A 22,560-nucleotide genomic window follows, 5' to 3' on the forward strand; every position below is an offset into this window, starting at 1 on the left:
TCTTAACTACACTTATACCATTCATTATCTACAGAAGACTTTTGGATTGCCTTTTAAGGTAGCTGTCAGTTTCCTACGTTAAATATGTTATATTAATGTAAGTTGCTTATGTGAGACCAGAAATAAGTCTATGGAGTACAAGGCGTGAACTATAGCCAAGTCCTCACTCAATTTTAAAGCTGTGTTCCAAAATGTTTCAAACAGGCTAAACGTAAACTAATAGCAGGTGAATGTTTTGTATGCCTGTTCCCTTCAACATCTTGGCAATAGAAATTTAATTCTGCATGGTTTAATGGGAAAAATAACACAGGTTGTCCATTCATCCCAATCCGTGGTACTACTGAGTTATCAAATCAGCATCCTTCTTCCCATAATTATAATATAGTCATCAATAAGTTCAGGATTGAATTTAGGAGAAACCTTGGGCGGAATTCTCCCAACGGGCGGCTAAGTGCCGATGGCGGAGTAAAACAGGAGTGTTTCCGGGACTCCATTCTACCCTCTCACAGGGGGCTAGGACGGACCTGGAGCTGCCGATCCCGGCCTCAACCCGGCGCCGCAGCGTCCGCATATGAGCAGTTGGGGCGGCGCCAACTAGCACATGGCTTTCTTCCCCGCGGTGGCCACGACGCCAAATGGTATAGGGCTACAGGAGCCGGCGCGGAGGAAAAAGAGGCCGGGGCAGAGAGGGCTAGGCCCTACAGAGGCCCCCTCCCGCCCCCGGCCGACCCCCCCCCCCCCCCCCCCCCCCCCCCCCCACAGGCCACTCCCGGACCTTTCAACGTCGAGGTCCCGCCTCAGAGAATATTAGAACGGCGCCGGCGGGACTTGGCTTTTTGTTGACAGCCGCTCAGCTGATCCGGGCCGGAGAATTGGCACGCCGGCCTGGGCCAGAGAGTCGGTGCATACCCCGACCGGCGCTGCGCCGACCATGCCGGTGCTGATGGCACCGATTTTCCACACTGCATAGAATTACGTCCCCGGCGACGATTCTCTGACCCAGCGGGGGGTCGGAGCATTCCGGCCCTTAATCCTAGAGAGTGATTTGAACTTGGAACTCGCTATCATAATGACCAATTAAATACAGAGATGCATTTAATGAAGAACTGAACAAGTGTGTGTGGAAGATAGAAACAGAAAGCTATGCTGATAGGATGAATTGAAGTAAAGTGGGAGAGAGTTCATATGGAGCATAATCACCAGCGTTGACCTCAATGTATATTCTATATAATTTGCTAGCCACAGATTCTGTGGTGTTCTTACGATCACTTGCCATTACAGAACAATTATTTTCCCTCTTCCACCACCCAGAAAAGGCATAAATGGCTGTTGCACTGTATCTCCAGGAGATCTGGAGAACCCATTGAATTTCCAGGCCTCAGTTTCTCCACAGAAATGTAGTCTGTAACTGTCAGGCATTCTTGTATCTTGCCAGGATAACATTCCCGAATCTGTAATCAAATTGATCCAACCGTACATTGACAATGACGACTTCATGCCTGCTGCTATTGCCAAGGTTTCAAAAGCCTGTACTTCCATTTGCCAGTGGGTTCGGGCTATGCACAAGTATCATTTCATCGCTAGAGCTGTGGAACCTAAAAGGGTACGTACCATCACTTGTTGTCTTCTTTTTAAAGCTGTGTTCCAAATGTTTCAGACAGGCTTGAACATAAACTGATAGTTTGTGAATATTTTGTATTCCTGTTCCCGTCAACTTCATTCCTCTTCTCCTGAAGACACTGGCATCTTATTAAAAGCAAAGTACTGCGGATTCTGGAATCTGAAATGAAAGAGAAAATGCTGTAAAATGTCAGCAGGTCTGTATGTTAGCTTTGACAAAGAGTCATCGGACTCGAAACATTAGCTCTTTTCTCTCCCTACAGATGCTGCCAGACCTGCTGACATTTTCCAGCATTTTCTCTTTCGTTTCTGGCCTCTTATTAGCTAGTTTCTCAGGTGACAGTTGCCTACTGGTGTGTCATTAACAGTTAGAGTTGGTAGCTTATTTGATAGTGGTTAGACTGAGTCGAAGTCCAATCCCATTGAATTAGACCTTAAGACATAGGAGCAGAATTAGGTCACTTGGCCCATTGAGTCATTCTCCTGCCTGCTCCCCATAACCCATGATCCCCTTATTAATCAAGAACCTATCTATTTCTGTCTTAAAGACACTCAGTGATTTGGCCTCCACAGCCTTCTGCAGCAAAGACTTCCACAGATTCAACACCCTCTGGCTGGAGAAATTCCTCCTCATCTCTGTTTTAAAGGATTATCCATTTAGTCTGAGATTGTGTCCTCTGGTTCTAGTTTTTCCGACAAGTGAAAACATCCTCTCCAAGTCCCCTCTATCCAGGCCTCGCAATATCCTGTAAGTTTCAATAAAATCCCCTCTTATCCTTCTAAACTCCAACGAGTACAGACCAAGTGTCCTCAACTGTTCCTCAAAAGACAAGCTCTTCATTCCAGGGATCATTCTTGTGAACTTCCTCTGGACCCTTTCCAAGGCCAGCACATCCTTCCTTAGGTACGGGGCCCAAAACTTCTCACAATACTCCAAATGGGGTCTGACCAGAGCTTTATATAGCCTCAGAAGTACATCCCAGGTCTTGTATTCTAGTCCTCTCGACATGAATGCTAACATTGCATTTGCCTTCCTAACTGTTGACTGAACCTGCACATTAACCTTAAGAGAATCGTGAACAAGGATTCCCAAGTCCCTTTGTGCTTCTGATTTCCGAAGCATCTCCCCATTTAGAAAATAGCCTATGACTCCATTTCCCTCTTCTACATTGTATTCCATCTGCCACTTATTTGCCCACTCTCTTAGCCTGCCCAAGTTCTTCCGCAGCCCGCCTGCTTCCTCAATACTACTTGTCCCTCTACAGATCTTTGTATCATCTGCAAACAGTGCCTTCAGTTCCTTCCTCCAGATCATTAATGTACATTTTGAAAAGTTGTGATCCCAGCACCGACCCCTGAGGCACACCACTAGTCACTGGCTGCCATCCTGAACAAGACCCCTTTATCCCTACTCTCTGCCTTCGGCCAGTCAGCCAATCATCTATCCATGCCATGATCTTACCCTTAACACCATATTTATCTCAACATATTTAACAGTCTCCTATGCGGCGCCTTGTCAGAGGCCTTCTGGAAATCTAAATAAATCGCGTCCACTCATTCTCCTTTGTCTAACTTCCTTGTTACTTCCTCAAAAAACTCTAGCAGATTTGTCAGACATGACCTCCCCCTGATGAAGGCGTGCTGACTCAGTCCTATTTTATCATGCACTTTCAAGTACTCCAAGTACAAGCAATCTCATCTTTAATAATGGACTCTAAAATCTTACCAATGACCGAAGGCTAACTAGCCTATAATTTCCCATCTTCTGCCTCCCTCCCTTCTTAAACAGCGGTGTTACATTAGCCACTTTCCAGTCCTCTGGGATCCTTCATGCCTCCAGTGATTCCTGAAAGATCACCACCAATGCCTCCACAATCCGCTGGTCTCCTTTGTCTAACTTCTTGTTACTTCCTCAAAGAACTCTAACAGATTTGCAGGCATGACCTCCCCTTGATGAAGCCGTGCTGACTCAGTCCTATTTTATAATGCACTTCCAAGTGCTCCGCGATCTCATCTTTAATAATAAAATCTTACTAATGACTGATGTCAGGCTATCCGGCCTATAATTTCCCGTCTTTTGCCTCCCTTCCTTCTTAATCAGCGATGTTACATTAGCCACCTTCAAGTCCTCTGGGCCCCTTCCTGCCTCCAGTGATTCCTGAAAGATCACAACCTCCACAATCTCCTGAGCTATCTCTTTTGGACCCCTGCGGTGTAATCCATCTGGTCCAGGTGCTTTATCCACCTTCAGACCTTTCAGTTTCCCCAGATCCTTCTCCTTAGCGATGGTCACTGCAACACCTGATCCTCCTGGAGCTCTGGCATCCCACTGGTGTCTTCTACCTTGAATACTGATATAAAGTGTCATGTGAGAGTACCTTTAAGAAATGTGTGTTTACTACTGCAGTGATGTAGTGGGGCTGGGCTGTCTGTCAGCTTTTTACTTTCGTTTTTGAGCAGGCTGCAGGGTGTGTTTTAGTTTCGTTTTCAGTGTTGGAGCTGAAGCCAGACCAAGCAGGTGTACTGCAGTTCTCTCTGCCATCAAACGACTATCTCTTGATCATTTGGTGAATTCTGAATTATAAATGTTCTAAGTAATGAATATAAACCTAATGTGCTTCTGGTAGAAGGTGTTTTAAGTTGTATGGATGTTAAAAAGGAAAGCTTAAAGGTTTATTTAGTGTTGTAGTTTTTGGGGGTTAGTATTTGAATTAATGGTTGCTAAGATGTTCACTGTATGTTTTAAGAAGGTTAACTTGAGTTCATAGAATAAACATTGTTTTGCTTTAAAAAATACTTTTCCACTTTTGGTGTACCACACCTGTAGAGTGGGCCGTGTGCTCCCCATACCACAATCTATTAAAAGTTGTGGGTCAGGTGAACTCCATGATACACTTTGGGGTTCTCTAAACTCTAGCCCATAACAAAAGTAACTATTCAGTTCCTCTGCCGTTTCTTTGTTTCCTATTATTACTTCTCCAACCACAGTTTCCAGTGGTCCAATGTCTATTTTTGCCTCTCTCCTATCTTTTATATATTGAAAAAACCTCTTCCTGTCTTCCTTTATGTTACTAGCTAGCTTGCACTCATATTTCATCTTCTCCCCCCTTATTGCTTTTTTAGTTGTCCTCTGCTCATTTTTAAAGGCTTCCCAATCCTCTGGCTTCCCACTAATCTTTGCCACTTTGTATGCTTTTTCTTTAGCTTTTATGCTGTCCTTGACTTCCCTCGTCAGCCATGGATGCCTTGTCCTCCGTTTAGCATGTTTCCTCCTCCTTGGGATGAATTTCTGTTGTGCCTCCCTAATAACCCCCAAAAACTCCTGCCATTGCTGTTCCACTGTCTTCCCTGCTAGGCTCCTTTTCCAATCAACTCTGGCCAGCTCCTCCCTCATGTCTTTGTAGTTACCCTTATTTAATTGTAATACCGTTACATCTGATTGCAGCTTCTCCCTCTCAAACTGCAGGGTAAATTCTATCATATTGTGGTCACTGCTCCATAAGGGTTCCTTCACCTTAAGTTCCCTAATCAAGTCCGCCTCATTATACATCACCAAATCCAGAATTGCCTGTTCCCTTGTAGACTCTGTCACAAGCTGCTCCAAAAAAACATCTTTTAGAATTCCACAAATTCCTTTCCTTGAGATCCACTACAAACCTGATTTTCCCAGTCTACTTGCATATTGAAGTCCCCCATGATTATTGTAATATTGCCTTTTTTACATGCCTTTTCTATCTCCTGATTTATTTTCTGCCCCACATCCTGTGGATAACTCCCATCAGGGTCTTTTTACCTTTGCGATTCCTCAACTCTACTCACAGTGATTCTCTGCCTTTTGATCCTATATCGCTTCTTGCTATCGATTTAACTTCATTCCTCACTAACTACAACCCCGTCCCCTTTACCCATCTGCCTGTCCTTTCGATAGGACACATATCCTTGGATATTTAGATCTCAGTCCTGATCCCCTTGCAGCCACGTCTCTGTGATGCCCACAACATTGTACCGGCCAATTTCAATGTGCGCAACAAGCTCATTTACCTTGTTCCGTATACTGCGTGCGTTTAGGTACAAAACCCTCAATCCTGCATTGACCACCTCCCTTCTCACATTGGTCACCTTTTTTGCTCTGTCTGAGGATAATGTTGTTCTCTTATTTTGGTTCTCTATTTCCCCTTTGGTTATTACACTTTCTAAACTAACATTCTGATTCCCACCCCTGCCATACTAGTTTAAATCCTCCCGAATCTTGCAAGCCTCCCAGGCAGGATATCGGTGCCCCTCCAGTTTAGATACAACCCATTCTTCTTGTACAGGTCCCACCTGCACCGGAAGAGATCCCAATGGTCCAGAAATCTGAAACCCTCCCTCCTACACCACCAGTTTAGCCACGTGTTTAGCTGCACTGTCCTCTTATTTCTAGCCTCACTGGCACGTGGCACAGGGAGTAATCCTTAAATTACAACCCTAGAGGTCCTGCTTTTTAGATTACTGCCTAACTCCCTGAACTCCTTCCGCAGGACCTCACCACTCTTCCTGCCTATGTTGTTAGTACCGATGTGTACTACGACCTCTGACTGTTCACCCTCCCCCTTCAGGACCACTGATGGTGAGACCTCCCCATTCCTATTGAACCAAACATAGTCCTCGATCACCTTTCCCATCTACACAAATTTCAGGTCTGCAAGTAGCCCTACATACAACCTCTGCACTAGCCTCTGTGCCGGCTCCTTCACCAGGACCACATCCACCCAATGTGGAGCATAGTCCAAGATAACAATCGCCAAGTATTCCACTTCCCTTGCCCTCGACAACACGTTGCCCATAATAAAGAAGTCGATCCTTCAGTACACATTATGCACTGGCAAAAAGAAGGAATACTCCCTACCCTGTCATGGATCCATTCCCTCCCTCTTCTTCATAAATGATGCAGCCAACACCTTCACACCCCCCCCCCCCCCCCCCCCACCATCCCACACCGAGGGGGTCAGCGAGCGCAGCTTAGACCTATCCACCTTCAGATTCAGCGCTGTATTCAAGTCCTGACCCAGAATTAACTGATGTCTATCCAAATTCAGTGCAGCGGCCAACATTCTCTTCACAAAGACTATGTTACCCTAATTCGGGGGCCACACGCTAATCAACACACCAGCCTCCCCTCTAAAGCACCCATTACTATGACATACCTATTACCCTGGTCTGCCACCACCTTCTCCACATGAAACCTCATCTCTTACCCACTACTATCGCTACCTTCTGAGCCCTGCTATGAAAGCCGAGTGGAACACCTGATCACCCAGCCCTTGCAAAAGCCTCATCTGGTCCTTCACCCTCAAGTAGGTCTCCTGCAACAGCACCGCGTCGGCTCTCGTGCTCTTCAAACCCCAGAAGACTTTCATTCGCGTCACCGGTGCACCCAATCCCCGCAAGTTCCATGTTACCATTTGGACCGGGGATCTGTCTCACACACACACACACCCACACACACACACACCCCATCTCCCTCTCCTATCAGCCATAGAGTCATAGATGTTTACAGCATGGAAACAGGCCCTTCGGCCTAGCTTGTCCATGCCTTCCAGTTTCAATCACTAAGCTAGTCCCACTTTCCCGGATTTGGCCCATAGCCCTCTATACGCACCCTGCTCATGTAACTGTCTGACTGTTTTTTTTAAAGAAAAAAATTGTATCCACAGAAAGAGAAAGGAAAGAAGCAAAACATTCATGAGTGGTCATGATTGCTGCTACCAGCCCCACCCAGCGAGCAGGACCCAACCCGCCCCCTAGTCACCTTAAGCCAGCTACCTCTGCCCCTTCTCAGAAACCCCCCAGGTACTTCCCCCTGCATACTCCCCATCCACATTCAGACCTCCCAGGTCCATTGAAACCTGTCCACACGTTCCGATAGCCGCGGCCCTCCCCTCACCACTCTCGCGTTCACTAGCCAACTTGCATTTACCAACGATGAGGCCTCTGCCAGAGCCCCTCCCCTCACTTGCCCAATACCAAAAAATTAACAGAAAGGCCCCTTACACCCAGTCCTTCCAAACAACCCAACATAATAGACCCTTAAATAAAGGGAAACAAATCCCAACATATTACCCCAGTGTCCCAAAACCATCCCCTCCCAACCACAACATAAAGAAAAACAGGTTCCAAACTCAGTTCAATCCCAGTCCTTCAGTCTTCACAAACACCTCCACCTCCTCCACCATCTCAAAGTAATAGCCCCTGGAGTTGTGTGTAACTCTTAACTTCAGCAAGCAGACCACCCCAAACCACACATTGCTCTTGCGCAACAATGCCTTCACCGCCCGTCATCTTGCCAGCTCCACCGTGATATCCTGATATTTAGGAATACCACTGCTTTCCAACCTCACCTCTCAATTCTGTTTCGCCCATCTCAGCACTTTCTCCTTCACCTGGTAGCTATGAAAGCAAACTATCACAGCTCCTGGTGGTTCATTTGCCTTCCGCTTTGGCCGTAGCGACCGGTGAACCCAATCCTGCTCATAGAGGGAGGGGTCCTCATCCTCTGTCAGCAATTTGCCGAACATTGCCGCATAGTTCTCCATCAGTCTCTGGCCCTCCAGCTGCTGAGGCAGTCCCACAAGCCGCAGATTCTGTACCGTGACCTGTTCTCCAGGTCCTCCACTTTGGTTCTCAGCCCTTTATTACTTTCCTCCACCTTCCATATCTGCTTTCCCATTGAGGTGTTCTGGTCGCTGTGCCGCCACAGTGCCTCCTCCACCCCCTTCAACAACTCTCCTTTCGATGCCTCTCAAAATGCTTGGTGAACTTTCATTCAAACTCCATCTCCATCACCTCAGCCAGTTTGTCCACTGTAATGGGCACAATCACCTGGCAAGCTAGCTCCTGCCATCTTTCCTCCCACAGAACTCTGCACCGAACCCAAGTCTCAGGCGGACTATCACTCACACCTTTTTGACCCCGTATTTTTCTTCTGGATTTTGAACATCTTTTAGTTGCCACAACTTTCCTGGAGATCAATCATATAACATTTCCCCCTCAATCAGAGTGAAAAGGGCCCAAAACTAAAGTTCTAGCAGGAGCCACCCAACACGTGACCTCCACCCACATGTTAACACCAGAAGCCTCCGGAACTTCTTCTTTTGTTGATATATCTGTTGGTCTTGTTTGGCCCTGTGAATTTGTGATTTCAAATGTTAAAAGTTCAATAACAATATTTTCAAAACACAAAGCTCCGAAGTCCATCGGGAGTTGAAGTTCCCAACCTCTACTCTCAACGAGGTAAGTGTAGTTTTCATAACCATATGCAGGATATGCAACAATACATTAAATGTATATTTTACTAAATGATTTGTAAAGCATATTGTAAAGCATAGTGTACTAGTAATGGTTATTTCCCTTTTTTTTACACAGCAAGCTCTCCGTGAAGCTCAGGAAGATTTGGATGAGACTCAGAAGATTCTAGAGATAGCAAAGAGTCGCCTGGAAGATGTGGAACTTGGAATAGCTGCTCTTGAAGCAAAATACTTGGACTGTGTAGCAAAGAAAGAAGAGCTAGAAAATAAGTGTGAGCAGTGTGAGCAGAGACTAATCAGAGCTGATAAGGTAATAAGCACACACATTTCTATTTTACACCCATTGTGTTAGTGTGAGGAACTCTACTCTAAACATGGGTAAAGTTCAGTGCCAAAACAGTTTGTCAGCTTCTTAACAATGTAAATTAACCAACCGCAGCATGTTAAGGTTGCAAAATGCTGCAGCACAGAGTAACCCAATTGTATCCAGCTTGTCCAATCATTGCCAAGTGCCAAAGCATCTCTAGACAAGTCACCCAACCTACTATTACCTCTGGAGTCCTCATGAGCATATCTGCATGTTGCTCCTTGATGACATCATCCAAAGACATGGAAAAAGGTTCCTTGCATACATTGATGACATTCACCTCCCTAAAGATCTCCCCTTTCTGGTGTCAGACTGTTTGTCCAACATTGCTAAACATTGCAAAGATCAAAGCCATTGGGCTGGATTTTCCAGAAAAACTGGCATAAAACGGCCACCGATTTACTGTTTTGATGGGGGCTAGCAGGGAGGCAGCATAGAGCTCGCAGCCCTAGCTGCTGATACGGCCCTCAGCACTTCCAGTTCCGAGGCCGCACATGCACACGGCGTCGGCCTGCAGCAGTGGCACCATGCTTCATGGCGGGCTCAGCCCGCGGATCTGTTTTGCCAAAGTAGTGCTCCCCCTTTGGCCGCACGTGCGCCCTGGACCGCCCGCCCACAGTGCCCCCAACACTGAGTGAAGCCCCCCTGCCCGTGGATCGGCCCTCCCCCAACTGTGGCAGCCCCGGACAGAGTCCGCAGCCGCAACTCCGAGTTCACGAATGGTATTAGCACACGTAACCCACGCCGTCATGAACTCGGCCAGTTGAGGATGGATCATCGCGGGGCAGGCCTCAGGCAGTGGCCTGGACCATGGATAATCGGTGCGGCATACTCCTAGTGTACACCACTTTTCAGTGGGCGGAAAATTCAAAAACAGGCACTGCTCCCAATTTTGTCGCCAAAACGGATTCTTCCAAGTGATATCTCTATATCATAAATGCCATCTACTTCCATCTCTATAACATCACCTTCTGAAGCTCCGATCTCATCCCAACTCTTGCTGAAACTTTCATTCATGCTTTTGTCATATCTCGACTTGGAGGAATTTCTTGGACCTCTTTTGCCTGAAGTACATTTGATATCATAAAATTACTATCAGGCAGAATATCATCCCTTTCATTTCTAGACTCAGGAATTCAGCTTGCACTTTTACTGAACCCTTTTACCAGAACTACAGAAGAACAAAGAAATGGGAGCAGGAATAACCCATTTAGCCTTTTGAACATGTTTTGCCATTCATTCGATATTATCAAGTCCAAAATTATCTTTTCTCTGGTTGATTCCAAAATGTATTGTTCTCAGAAACTGTCCAAAATACACTCTATGAACTCATCCTCAAGGTTACCTTTTCCAATTTGACTTGTCCAATGTATCACCCATTGCAGATCTTTTTTTAGGAACCCGCATTATTGTATACCTGTTGTACACTCTATTGTTATATTGTGTCAAACTACTTATTTCCCTTGGTATTTTTATCTACCTCCAAACTGATTCTGCATCTTGACCTTCTCAGCCAAAATTCTCCAGTCGTCAGGATTCATTTTTCCCCCGGCAGTGCACCCCTGCTAGCGGGTGTTGTGGCGGCGTGAGGTGGTTTAAATGGGAAATCAGCTGGTCAGTGCAGGAAGAGATCGGGTGCCATTTTTAAATGCCACCCAATCTCTCGATCCCAAACCTCGCCCTCCAATGCCCTACCTTACCTGCCAGAAGCTATTCGAGCCTCCCTCACCCCACCTCATAAGGGCAGGGCACCCCAGGCCTGATCCCTGGCAGTGCCAAACTGGCACCTGGCACGCACTGCCAGCCTGGCACCCTGGCAGTGCCTTTGCCTGCCTAGAAGTTCCATATGGGCACCCTGAGTGCCTGGGCAGTGCCATGGTGCCAGGCTGGCAGTGCTAAGGTGCCTGGGTTGCAGCAGGAGTGCCAGTATACTGCCTGCCCAGGCCCCGATCACTCGGGGTCCTCCGGTGGCCTGGAGGGCCTCCAAATGGCAGGGCAGGGGTGGAGGGCAGGGGTGGAGGGCAGGGGTGGAGGGCAGGGGTGGAGGGCAGCCCCCCCCCCTCCCCCGGTACATTTACACCTGGTCCATGGTTGTGTGGACCAACGCTAAACATTACCACAGCGTGGTCTCCCAGACACAGGTGTTCGATCCAGGGCCTTGGGAGACACTGGCGCAGACATACTTAAGTAAGGCTAACTGTTCACTTAAATATGCAAATCTGGATCTCACCCAGTGAGGACGAGATCCAGATCATGACGTCTTGTGAGATTTTGTTAGTTCTCACGAGGAGCCCCGAGCGTTGCAAATCTCGCAAGAGGTCTCTCGCGTGATTTAACGGCCTTATGAGTCCAGACTCAGGCGCGATGAGACAGTTCAATCGGGTGCAGAGTTAACATTTCAAATCCAGATGACCATTCTGCAGAACTGTTTTATTTAACCCTATCCAGACAGATTTCCTTGACCTCCGTCAAGCTGTCAGCTAAAAGGAGGCAAGGACTGCTGAATCTAGAAAATGAGTGCCTTCTACCTACTAAATCCAGTTTACCTGCTTCATCCCCCAGCAACCAGACACCCAGCCCTCCCGGACCTTCCATCTATTTCCCAACTCTTCCAAACTCCCTTTTCTAACTCTTACAATCCCCCTTTTCTAACTCTTCCAATCTCCCCCAAAAGGCCTCTGATCTCCTCCACCATCAACCTTGCCAGTCATCCTTCAAGGCCCTCCCCATTTCTCCAAGATGTGGAGATGCTGGCTTTGGACTGGGGTGAGCACAGTAAGAGGTCTTACAACACCAGGTTAAAGTCCAACAGGTTTGTTTCAAACACTAGCTTTCTGAGCACTGCTCCTTCCTCGGGTGAATCCATTCACCTGAGGAAGGAGCAGTGCTCAGAAAGCTATGGCGGGATTCTTTGGCCCCCCCCCGCCGGGTCGGAGAATCGGCAGGGGTTGGCATGAATCCTGCCCCCGCCGTCCTCCAAGTTCTCCGGCCCCCCAAAAATCACCCCAGCATGAATCGCGCCGCCCGCCTCGGAGAATGGCGGGGACTGGCGCGACTCAATGGGCCCCGGGGTCACCTGAATTCTCCAGCCGGTGATGGGCCGAAGTCCCGCCTGTTTTTTGCCAGTCCCACCGGGTTTAATTGGAGTAGGTCCTTACGGGTGGGATCTGGCGGCGCGGGCGGCCTCCGGGGTTCTTGAGGGGGCGCGGGGGGGATCTGGCCCCGGGAGGTGTCCCCACGGTGGCCTGGCCCACGATCGGGGCCCACTGATCCGCGGGCGGGCCTGTGCCGTGGGGGCACTCTATTCTTCCACACCGGCGGCTGTAGCAGCCCGCCATTGCCGGTGCAGAAACAAAGCCGTCTGTGCATGTGTGGGGATGATGCTAGCACACGCTGGGGCGCTCCCACGCATGTGCCAACTCGCGCCAGCCGGTGGAGGCCCTTCGGCACCGGTTGGCGTGGCACCAAGCCCCTTTCCCGCCGGCCAGTGGGTGCAAATCACTCTGGGGTGGGCCTAGCCCCTGAAGGTATGGAGGATTCCGCATCTTTGGGGCGGCCCGATGCCGGAGTGGTTCACGCTACCCTCGGCGCCGGGACCCCCCACCCCGCTGGGTAGGGGAGAATCCCGCCCTTAGTGTTTGAAACAAACCTGTGGAACTTTAACCTGGTGTTGTAAGACTTCTTACTATTTCTCCAAGGGCCTTGAACTCCTCTTCCCCCCTCCCCCCCATCCCACAAGGACTCCAATCTCATACACCGCTGACTCTTCCAATCTCACCAAAAGGCCTCTAATCCTTTCCCTCCTTTGCAATCCCTTGCAGCAGTCTACTGGTAAAGGCCTACTCTTCCAACAACCAGACAACTTTTAGTAATCATGTCCTACTGTTACATTTGTCAGGCCCTGAGGCAAATCCATTTTTCAACATTTCCCAAGCTCATAAAAATCTGCCCAACCCCCCACTTCCTCCCCGACTCTGAGTAAAATCCAATTTTTTAAGTAACTATACTGTAAATAACTCACAATTAAACAGGAGGCACAAGTCTGAAAATGACTACTTGCAATATTAGTGGGTGGATGCTTAATTTAAATAATTAAACTAGTGGGCAGAGGAATGTCTTATTAACATGCTAAGTGGCTATTCATTCACTAATATCATCAATAATCATATCTAATAGAATGAACCTTGGTAATTCAATCAAGAAAAGTTCAGATTTTTGATGCTATTTAATCATTCCTTTCATTTGCATGAAGAAAAATATTGCCAGTTATTTAAATTGTTATACCCCATTATTTGTGAGGACAATTTGCGATTCTGCAGCAAAAGAATTTTATTTGGTTTTCCATAGTTATTAAATGGACTATCTGATGAGAAAATCCGCTGGCAAGAAACTATCCAGAATCTGAACCACATGATCAATAATGTAGCTGGGGATGTGTTAATCGCAGGAGGATATGTGGCTTATTTGGGACCGTTCACAGTAAGTAACACAAAACCCTTCAATTCACTTCGAACAGCACTTGTCTGTTAGCCCAATAAGTGGCCTAATGTTCCGTAGCATCACTCCAGCCCAGCATATTGCACAGGGCACTTCCCTCCATCACTGTAATTTCTTATACCAATGGAATGTAAAAAGAGCTCTTCCATTATTCACCTTGTGTAGTCGACAACATTTATCTCAATTTCATAATGTCGTTTTTTTTTAAATCACCTCAACAATATATTCATGACATAAGCAGAATGCGCATTGGGATTTGGGAGGGAGTCAGGGTTTAAGATTTTTATCTCCATTTTAGAGCACACAAATTCACTTAGCTTGAGATTCTAATGAGTTTTGGAATAAATCCATCAGGTTATAAGAGTTGCTGAAGTGTTCCAAACTCTGGGCTAATGTGTGGTCAATTCCAGCCCCACTTGACCTGGAGTCGCAACACAGATGAAGTTAGATTAGAGTTTCTCTTGAGTCAAATTGACTACAGTCACCGGGTTTGTAAATTTAAACTCAAGTAGTCTTTTATTATTAATAATAATTACAATTAATAGGAAAAATACAACTGGCTATCTACTATCTGATTTCCAAACCCCTCCTCCCTGCCCCTTTCTAACTACCCCTACTCTCTATATACACACACACACACAGACAAACAACACAAAGAGGGTGGTTGAGAGGTAAAGAAAATATTAATTACATAAAAGGATAAAGGATCTAGAAGGATGACTTCTAGTTCGTGTATTTCTGAGGTTTGGCTTTTGTTTTCGTACTTCTTCCTTCAAGGCTTGAGATAATTTTGTCGAACAAGGTTGTCTACTTTCTTTGTAGATCCAGGGTTATTTCAAGGTTATATCAAAGATGTGCCAGGCATTCACCGGTTTTAGAACAATAAAGCTATCTCTTCACTTCAGCAAGCAAGAGAAAGAGAGAAAGCGCATTCCTCCTCCTTCCACGATCTGAAAATTTCTGCTCAGTTCTCTCAGAAAGTATCACACAGGAACCAGTCACTGACTGTTGTCAGGCAGAAAACTGCCCCTGGCCAACCCACTAGTTGCCAGTTAGCCAATCAAACCAACCCCTTCCAAAGCAGGTTCCTAAGATTCACGCAGCGCCGATGAGTCTGGTCTCTCTTCTCCAAATATAAATCCTGGGAACACGATGTTCTGACACATTTTGATTATGGGTCCACGGACCAAAAATAATAAAAGAAATGAAATGGGAGTAAGAGAAATGTATCAGCACACCTTACAAACTCTCAGTGTTAGTTATATCAGCTTATTTATATTACCGCATTGCTATTTATTTTTAACACACCCTAAATTAACTTTTAGGGAGAATATCGTGCAGCAATGAATGATGAATGGCTGAGAGAATTTGTTGTGCTTGGTCTTCCGCATACAAAAGAATCCAGTCTGATTTCAACATTAGGAGATGCTGTGAAGATACGATCCTGGCAGGTAGTTCATTCTTTCTATTTTAATTTGACAACAGTTTGATAACTGGAAGTCCCAGAAGTATCTTGTTCAAGTTACTTCCCAGAAGTAACCAAAAAGCAAAGACTCTAGTCAAGCTACCTTAGGTGTGACCTCTTTCTACATGTCGCCACAAGAAGTCCCCAACAAACCCTCTTTATACTCAGTCTGTGGATTGATGTATTGACAGATCTATTTGTTTGACTGAACAGTATTGGCCGTGGAATATTTTGCCAAGTCATTGGTTAATGAAAACACGATAATTATGACTTTGGAAAGCTGGTGTCCACGGGCAAGGCAGTAGGGCAGTTGCGGAGGGCCAGTGGGGCAATGTACGAGTACGGGGAGAAGGCGAGTAGGATGCTGGTGCACCAACTTAGGAAACAGGAGGCGGCGAGGGAAATTGGTAGAATGAAGGACGGGTCGGGAAGGGTGATCCTGGACCCGATGGGGGTAAATGGGGTGTTTGAGGAGTTTAATAGGAGGTTATATGAGTCAGAGCCCCCGGTCGGTGGGGGGAGGGAATGCGGCGGTTCCTGGATGGGCTGGAGTTTCCCAGGGTGGACGAGGAGCTGGTGCAGAGATGGGAGGCCCCCATTGGTTTGAGGGAGGTGATGAAGAGTATGGGGGCGATTCAGGCAGGGAAGGTCCTGAGCCCGGATGGGTTCCCGGTGGAGTTCTATAAAAGTTTTTGGGGGGGATCTGTGGCTGCTGCTGGTGAAGGCATATAATGAGGCCAGGGAGAGAGGGAGCTCCCACCTACACTATCGCAGGCATCCATATCCCTGATACTAAAGAAAGATAAGGATCCGGAGCAATGTGATCCTACCGTCCAATATCGTTGTTAAATGTGGATGCTCAATTGCTAGGGAAGGTGTTTGCTTCGCGAATTGAGGACTGTGTCCCGGGGTGATTGATGAGGACCAAACGGGATTTATGAAGGGGAGGCAGTTGTCGGCAAATGTGAGGAGGCTACTCAATGTGATTATGATGCCCTGGAGAGGCAAGCAGTGGAGTGGCAGTGGCGATGGATGTGGAGAAGGCTTTCAACCGGGTGGAGTCAGAATATCTGTGGAGGTGTTGGGATGATTTGGATTTGGGCAGTGGTTTGTGGATTGGGTCCGATTGCTTATAAGGCATCGGTTGCAAGTATGCAGATGAGTTTGGGACATTTTAAGTTGCACTGTGAGACAAGGCAGGGGTGCCCGCTCTCCCCGTTGCTTTTTGCCTTGACAATAGAGCCATTGGCAATGACGCTTAGAGCATCGAGGGATTGGAAAGTGATTGTGAGGGGAAAGGGGAGTCAGGCAATGGGTTTCATGTACTCGGATGACCTGTTGCTACATATTTTAGACCCATTGAGGGGCATTGGCAGAATTATGGGGACTTTGGAGGACTTTGGTCGGTTTTCCGGATACAAGCTGAACATGGAAAAAGTGAGGTGTTCCCAATTGAGACCAGAGGGCAGGAGAAGGGTTTGGGGGAGCTGCCGATCAAGGTGGAGGGCGCGAGTTTCAGGTACTTGGGCATCCAGGTGCCGTGGGGTTGGGCACAGCTGCATAAGTTAAGTTTGGCTCGGTTGGTGGAGCAGATGAAGGGGGATTTTAAGAGGTGGGATGTGCTGCCATTGTCGTTGGCGGGACAGGTGCAGACAGTGAGGATAACACTGCCGCCAAGGTTCCAGTTTATATTTCGGGACCTCTCGATCTTCATTCCGAAGTAATCCTTTAAAAAGATCAGTGCGTTGATCTCGGGGTTTGTGTGGGCGGGGAAGACCCTGCGGGTCAAGAGGGCTTTTTTGGAGTGGGGGTAAGGAGGGAGAGGGTTAGCATTGACAAATATAATGAATTACCACTGGGTGCCTAACATCACTATGGTCAGGAAGTTGATAATCCGGGAGGTGGCGGTGTGGGGGCGGATAGAGGTGGCTTCTTGCAGGGTGCATTGTTGACAGTGCCTCTACCATTCTTGCCAGCCAAGCACTACGTGAGTACAGTGGTGGTGTCAGCCTTGAGGGTATGGGGGCAGTGGAGGCAGCATTTGAGTCTGGAGGGTGCCTCGGTGTGGGAACCGATTTGTGATAACCATAGGCTTGCGTGTTGAGCAGTTTGGGGATTGGTTTGTAGGGGCAACTTTGCGAATTTAGAGGACCTGGAGGAGGAACACGCACTGTCCAGCGGAAATGGGTTTAGATACTTACAGGTCCGGTATTTTGTGAGGAGGCAGGTGCCATCCTTTCCTGGGTTGCCGCCCTTGGGACTGCAAGATAAGATGCCGTTGAGGGAGGAAGCAATAATAATAATAATCTTTATTTGGGGAGTAGGGGAGGGGAAGGTGTCCGAGGTCTACAAGGATCTCTACAAGGACTGGGAGGGAGCCCCGATAGGATATGCTAAACAGAAGTGGGAGGAGGAGCTGGGAGGGGAGGTGGAGGCCGGGATGTGGGAGGAGACTCTGCGGATGGTGAATGCATCCCTGTCATGTGCAAGGCTCAATCTTATTCAGTTTAAAATAGTTCACAGGGCATATGACGGTGGCAAGTATGGATAGGTTCTTTGAGGGAGTAGAGGATTGGTGTGGCCTGCGAACAATGTCCACAGGTTTTGGGCGTGTCCGAAACTGAAGGGGCTCTAGCATGGGTTTGCGGACATAATATCCAAGGTGCTGGGGGTGAAGGTCCCCCCAAGCCCAGAGGTAGCGATATTTGGTGTGTCGGAAGACCCAGGAGCCCAGGGGGCGAGAGAGGTCCATGTCTTGGTCTTTGCCTTCCTGATAGCCCTGATACGGATTTTGCTTAGGTGGAGGGACTCGGAGCTGCCAAAAGCGGGGTTGAGCGACCTAGCAGAATTCCTGAGATTGGAAAAGATCAAGTTCGTCTTTCAAGGGTCGGTCGATGGGTTCACTCGGAGGTAGAGGCCTTTCATTAACTTCTTTAAGGAGGATTGAGCTGTCAGCAGAGGGGGAAATGGGTAAAATAAGGGGGTTAAAAATGGGGGAGGCAGGATGGGAGGAGGGAAAGGGCTGTTTATGTATTACATTGTACAATTTTGCTTCTGCTCTTATTTGTTTTGTTTGTTGTTTACATAAATGCCTTAATAAAAAAAATTTTTTAAATTTCGGCAAGCATTTCGAGAAGCATGGGAGGGAAATGATGAAGACGCTCAGAATGTTAGTGGATGATGCCTTGGTGCTGATATAGGAGACAATGTGACAGCATGGCGAGCTGTTGGATGGGGTGGAGGAGATGCTGTCGCGACACAGCGATCAGTTGGCCTAGATGGTGAGCTGAGGAGGGTGGAGGAAAGAATTAAGGGCCTGAGAGCGAAGGTCGACGACCTGGAGACTAAGTCAAGGTAGCAGAACATCAGGATCATGGGCTGCCTGAGGGGGTGGAGGGGATGAAGCCTACTGAATACTTGAAGCCAATGTTTAGGAAGTTTATGAGGGAGGAGGATCTAGCCCAATCGAGCTAGATCGAGCCCACCGGTCGCTTCAGGTGAAGCCATGGGGCAACAAACCACCGCGAGCAGAGACAGCGTGTTTTCACAGCTTTCGGTCGAAGGAGCGGGTCCTGAAGTGGGCCAAGGAGAATCAGGAGGTGTAGGAAGGTAGCAGTATCCGCATATATCAGGACATTGTGGCAGAATTGGCAAGAAGACAGGGTGAAGTCAGTGCTCTACAAGAGTGGTGTTTGGTTTGGCGTGGCATACCTGATGAGGCTGAGGGCTATGCACAAGGCTAAAAACCATTTCTTCGAGACGGTGGAGGAAGCAGAGGAATTTATCAAAACTGAAAGGCTTGGGGGACGTCCGGTGACGGCGGGCGGGAGGCAACCGCACATTGGAGGGCTCCCGTTCGGGAACACCATTTTCGGAGTTTAACGCCCGGTCCCAGGGGCAACGGAGGCGGCAAAAGCAGGGAGAAGGCACAGTGAAGTGAAATGTCGAAAATAAGTTTAAAAATGGCCGTGAAAAAAGCGGCTGAAAGTCCTTCGGGGAGTGGAAAGGTCACCGTGGGGATGGCAAGGAAAGTGGAGGCTGGGGCATCAGATGAGGCCGCATTGCCCACGGCTGAAGAAATTACTAAGGTGATGGCCGTGGAACTCCAAAGGCAGTTCACAAAACACATGGAGGTGATGAGGAAGGAGATGGGGAGTTATTGAAAGTGCTGGTGGAGGAGGCGATTGCCCCGGTGAGGGCGGAGGTATTGAGCGCAGTGGCGGGGGTGCGGGAGCAAGGTGAGGCGCTGAAGGAAGTGGAAGAGACATTATTGCAGCACAGCGATCAACTTACCTCAATGGGGAAGGAGATACAAAAGGTGATAGAGAACAACAAGGGTCTGCGAGCCAAAACGGACGACTTGGAAAAATGTTCCAGGCGACAGAATCTGAGGATTGTGGGTCTTCCAGAAGGAGTGAAAGGCCCGAGTCCGACTGAGTATTTTGCCACGATGTTGATGAAGCTGTTGGGGAGGGGGATGATCACTCCCGATATGAACTGGATCGGGCTCATCGGTCGTGGAGGCCTGTACCAAAGGAGAGTGGGTCGCCAAGAGTAGTGACTCTGTGTTTTCGTAGGTACAGTGTGAAGGAGGTCCTGTGCTGGGCAAAACAGAAGCGAGTAGTGCAGTGGGCTGGAGCTGGTATACGCATATATCAGGACTTTACGGTGGAGCTGGCGAGGAGGCGGGCTGCCTTTAGCTGGGTGAAGAAGGCACTGTACATGAGCAAGATGCAGTGCAGCATAGTATATACAGCAAAGTTGAGGGTGGCCTACAAATTCAAGGACTTTTATTTTGGGATGGCAGAAGCAGCGGAGGAGTTTGCGAAGGCAGAAGGATTGTGGCTGAATTGAAAAATGGTCATGTACCGATGTAGCCTCATGTAACTTTATATTTTCACTGTGTGCTGGTGTATGTGCTAAATGAGCCAACGTTGTATACATTTGGACAAGGGAAGAGAGGGGACTTTCATTTGCAATGATGTTTCTTTGGGGCTTGGGTGTGTATGCAGGGGTTGTGTGCTTAAGGAGATTTCTTGGTTTTCCTGGGACCGGGTGATGCGACCATCAATTCACTCGAGACATGAGTAGAAGTAAACCGTAGATTTAATCAACTTAGAACAGTGCCTGCCTGCTACTGAACCAATGCTGAGAACTGACTACAGGTCGACCGCCCTTTATACCTCCCTTCAAGGGGGAGGAGCCATGGGCAGAGCCCATACATGCCCCAACATGTTCCCCTATGGATGATGCCATACAATGGCCCATAGGAGAAGCCCACAAGGGCAACAGTATGGCACAGATACAAATATACAAATACAAGTGTGACAGCACAGATACAAATACACTGGTGGATTATTAGTATAATTCATTCACCACATTCACCCCCTATTTAAAAAATGAAGTCCGGCGGGGGTGACGGGTTCATAAGTTCAGCCGGTCCGGCTCACAGATTGTGCGCTGTGATCGCCGAACCTCTGGCGTTGTTGCTGGCCCAGGTGTCGAACTCATCCGTGCTGGCATCGGTAGTGAGGGCGCCGGTGCGGGTACAGACGTGGACTCCGGGAGCGTCTCTTCTGGAGCTTTATTCCTGTGGATCGGTGAAGGGGGGATGATGGGCGGGAGGGAGTGCATGAGCCATATAGGGGCAGAGGCACTGGTCGTGGTAGGTTGGGCGGGATGTGGTGGAGGGGCGGTGGTGGTGGTGGTGGAACTGGCAGACGCCAGGTCCCGGAGGGAGACCGTATCCTGTCGGCCATCGGGGTGTTCGATATAAGAGTACTGGGGGTTGGAGTGTAGGAGCTGGACCCTCTCTACCAGAGGATCGGACTTATGGCTCCTGACATGCTTTCTGAGTAGGACCGGCCCCGGTGTCTTCAGCCAGGACGGAAGCAAGGCGCCTGAGGTGGATCTCTGAGGGAAAACAAATAGGCGGTCATGAGGGGTCTCGTTTGTGGCCTTGCAAAGTTGGGACCTAATAGAGTGGAGCGCATCGGGGAGGTCCTCCTGCCAATGAGAAACTTGGAGATTCCTGGAACGCAGGGTCAGTAGGACGGTCTTCCAGACCGTCGCGTTCTCCCTCTCCACCTGCCTGTTTCCCCTGGGGTTATAACTGGTAGTCCTGCTCGAGGCGATGTCCTTACTGAGCAGGTACTGACACAGTTCGTCGCTCATGAACGACGAGCCCCGGTCACTGTGGACATAATTGGGGAAACCAAACAGGGTGAAGATACTCTGTCGGGCTTTAATGACGGGGGACGTGGTCATGTCGGGGCAAGGGATTGCAAAGGGGAAGCGGGAGAACTCATCAATAATATTGAGGAAATATGTATTACGGTTATTGGAGGGGAGGTGCCCTTTGAAGTCGATAGTGAGGCGCTCAAAGGGCCGGGATGCCTTTACCAGGTGGGCCCTATCTGGTCGATAGAAGTGTGGTTTACACTCCGCACAGATCTGGCAGTCCCTGGTCATGGCTCTGACCTCCTCGGTGGAGTAGGACAGGTTGCGGGCCTTGATATAGTGGATAAGCCGGGTGACCCCCGGGCCGCAGAGGTCATCGTGGATAGCCTGTAGTCGGACATCTTGCGTGCTGGCGCATGTGCCGCGGGACAGGGCATCTGGGGGCTCGTTGAGCTTCCCAGGACGATATACTATATCGTAATGATAGGTGGAGAGTTCGATCCTCCACCTCAAGATCTTATCATTCTTGATTTTGCCCCGCTGCGTATTGTCGAACATGAAGGCTACCGATCGTTGGTCGGTGACGAGGGTAAACCTCCTACCAGCGAGGTAGTGCCTCCAGTGCTGTACGGCTTCCACGATGGCTTGGGCCTCCTTCTCGACTGAGGAGTGCCGAATTTTGGAGGTGGTGAGGGTGCGCGAAAAATACGCTATCGGTCTGCCTGCTTGATTGAGGGTAGCGGCGAGAGCGACCTCTGATGCGTCGCTCTCCACCTGGAAGGGGACGGACTCATCCACCGCGCGCATTGCGGCTTTGGCAATGTCCGCCTTGATGCAGCTGAAGGCCTGGCGGGCCTCAGCCGCCAGTGGGAAGATGGTGGCCTTGATTAGTGGACGGGCTTTGTCCGCATAGTTGGGGACCCACTGGGCATAATATGAAAAGAACTCGAGGCACCTCTTCAGGGCCTTAGGCCAGTGGGAGAGTGGAAGTTGCAGGAGGGGGCGCATATGGTCAGGGTCGGGTCCTAGGACCCCGTTTTCCACGACGTAGCCGAGGATGGCTACTCTGGTTGTGCGGAAAACGCATTTCTCCTTGTTGTACGTGAGGTTTAGGGTTTGGGCGGTTTGGAGAAATCTGTGGAGGT

At 48.6% G+C, this 22,560-nt stretch overlaps 1 protein-coding gene across 1 annotated transcript in view; it reads left to right on the forward strand.

Moving 5' to 3' along the window:
* Positions 1-22,560, forward strand: part of dnah1 (dynein, axonemal, heavy chain 1) — a 995,196-nt gene that overhangs the window by 760,467 nt on the left and 212,169 nt on the right. The window contains 4 exon segments of the mRNA XM_038812191.1: positions 1,436-1,603; positions 9,025-9,216; positions 13,621-13,752; positions 15,096-15,221. Coding sequence (XP_038668119.1) covers positions 1,436-1,603; positions 9,025-9,216; positions 13,621-13,752; positions 15,096-15,221 — 618 coding nt within the window.

Source organism: Scyliorhinus canicula, chromosome 11 (genome assembly GCF_902713615.1).
Source record: "Scyliorhinus canicula chromosome 11, sScyCan1.1, whole genome shotgun sequence".
Lineage (NCBI taxonomy): Eukaryota > Metazoa > Chordata > Chondrichthyes > Carcharhiniformes > Scyliorhinidae > Scyliorhinus > Scyliorhinus canicula.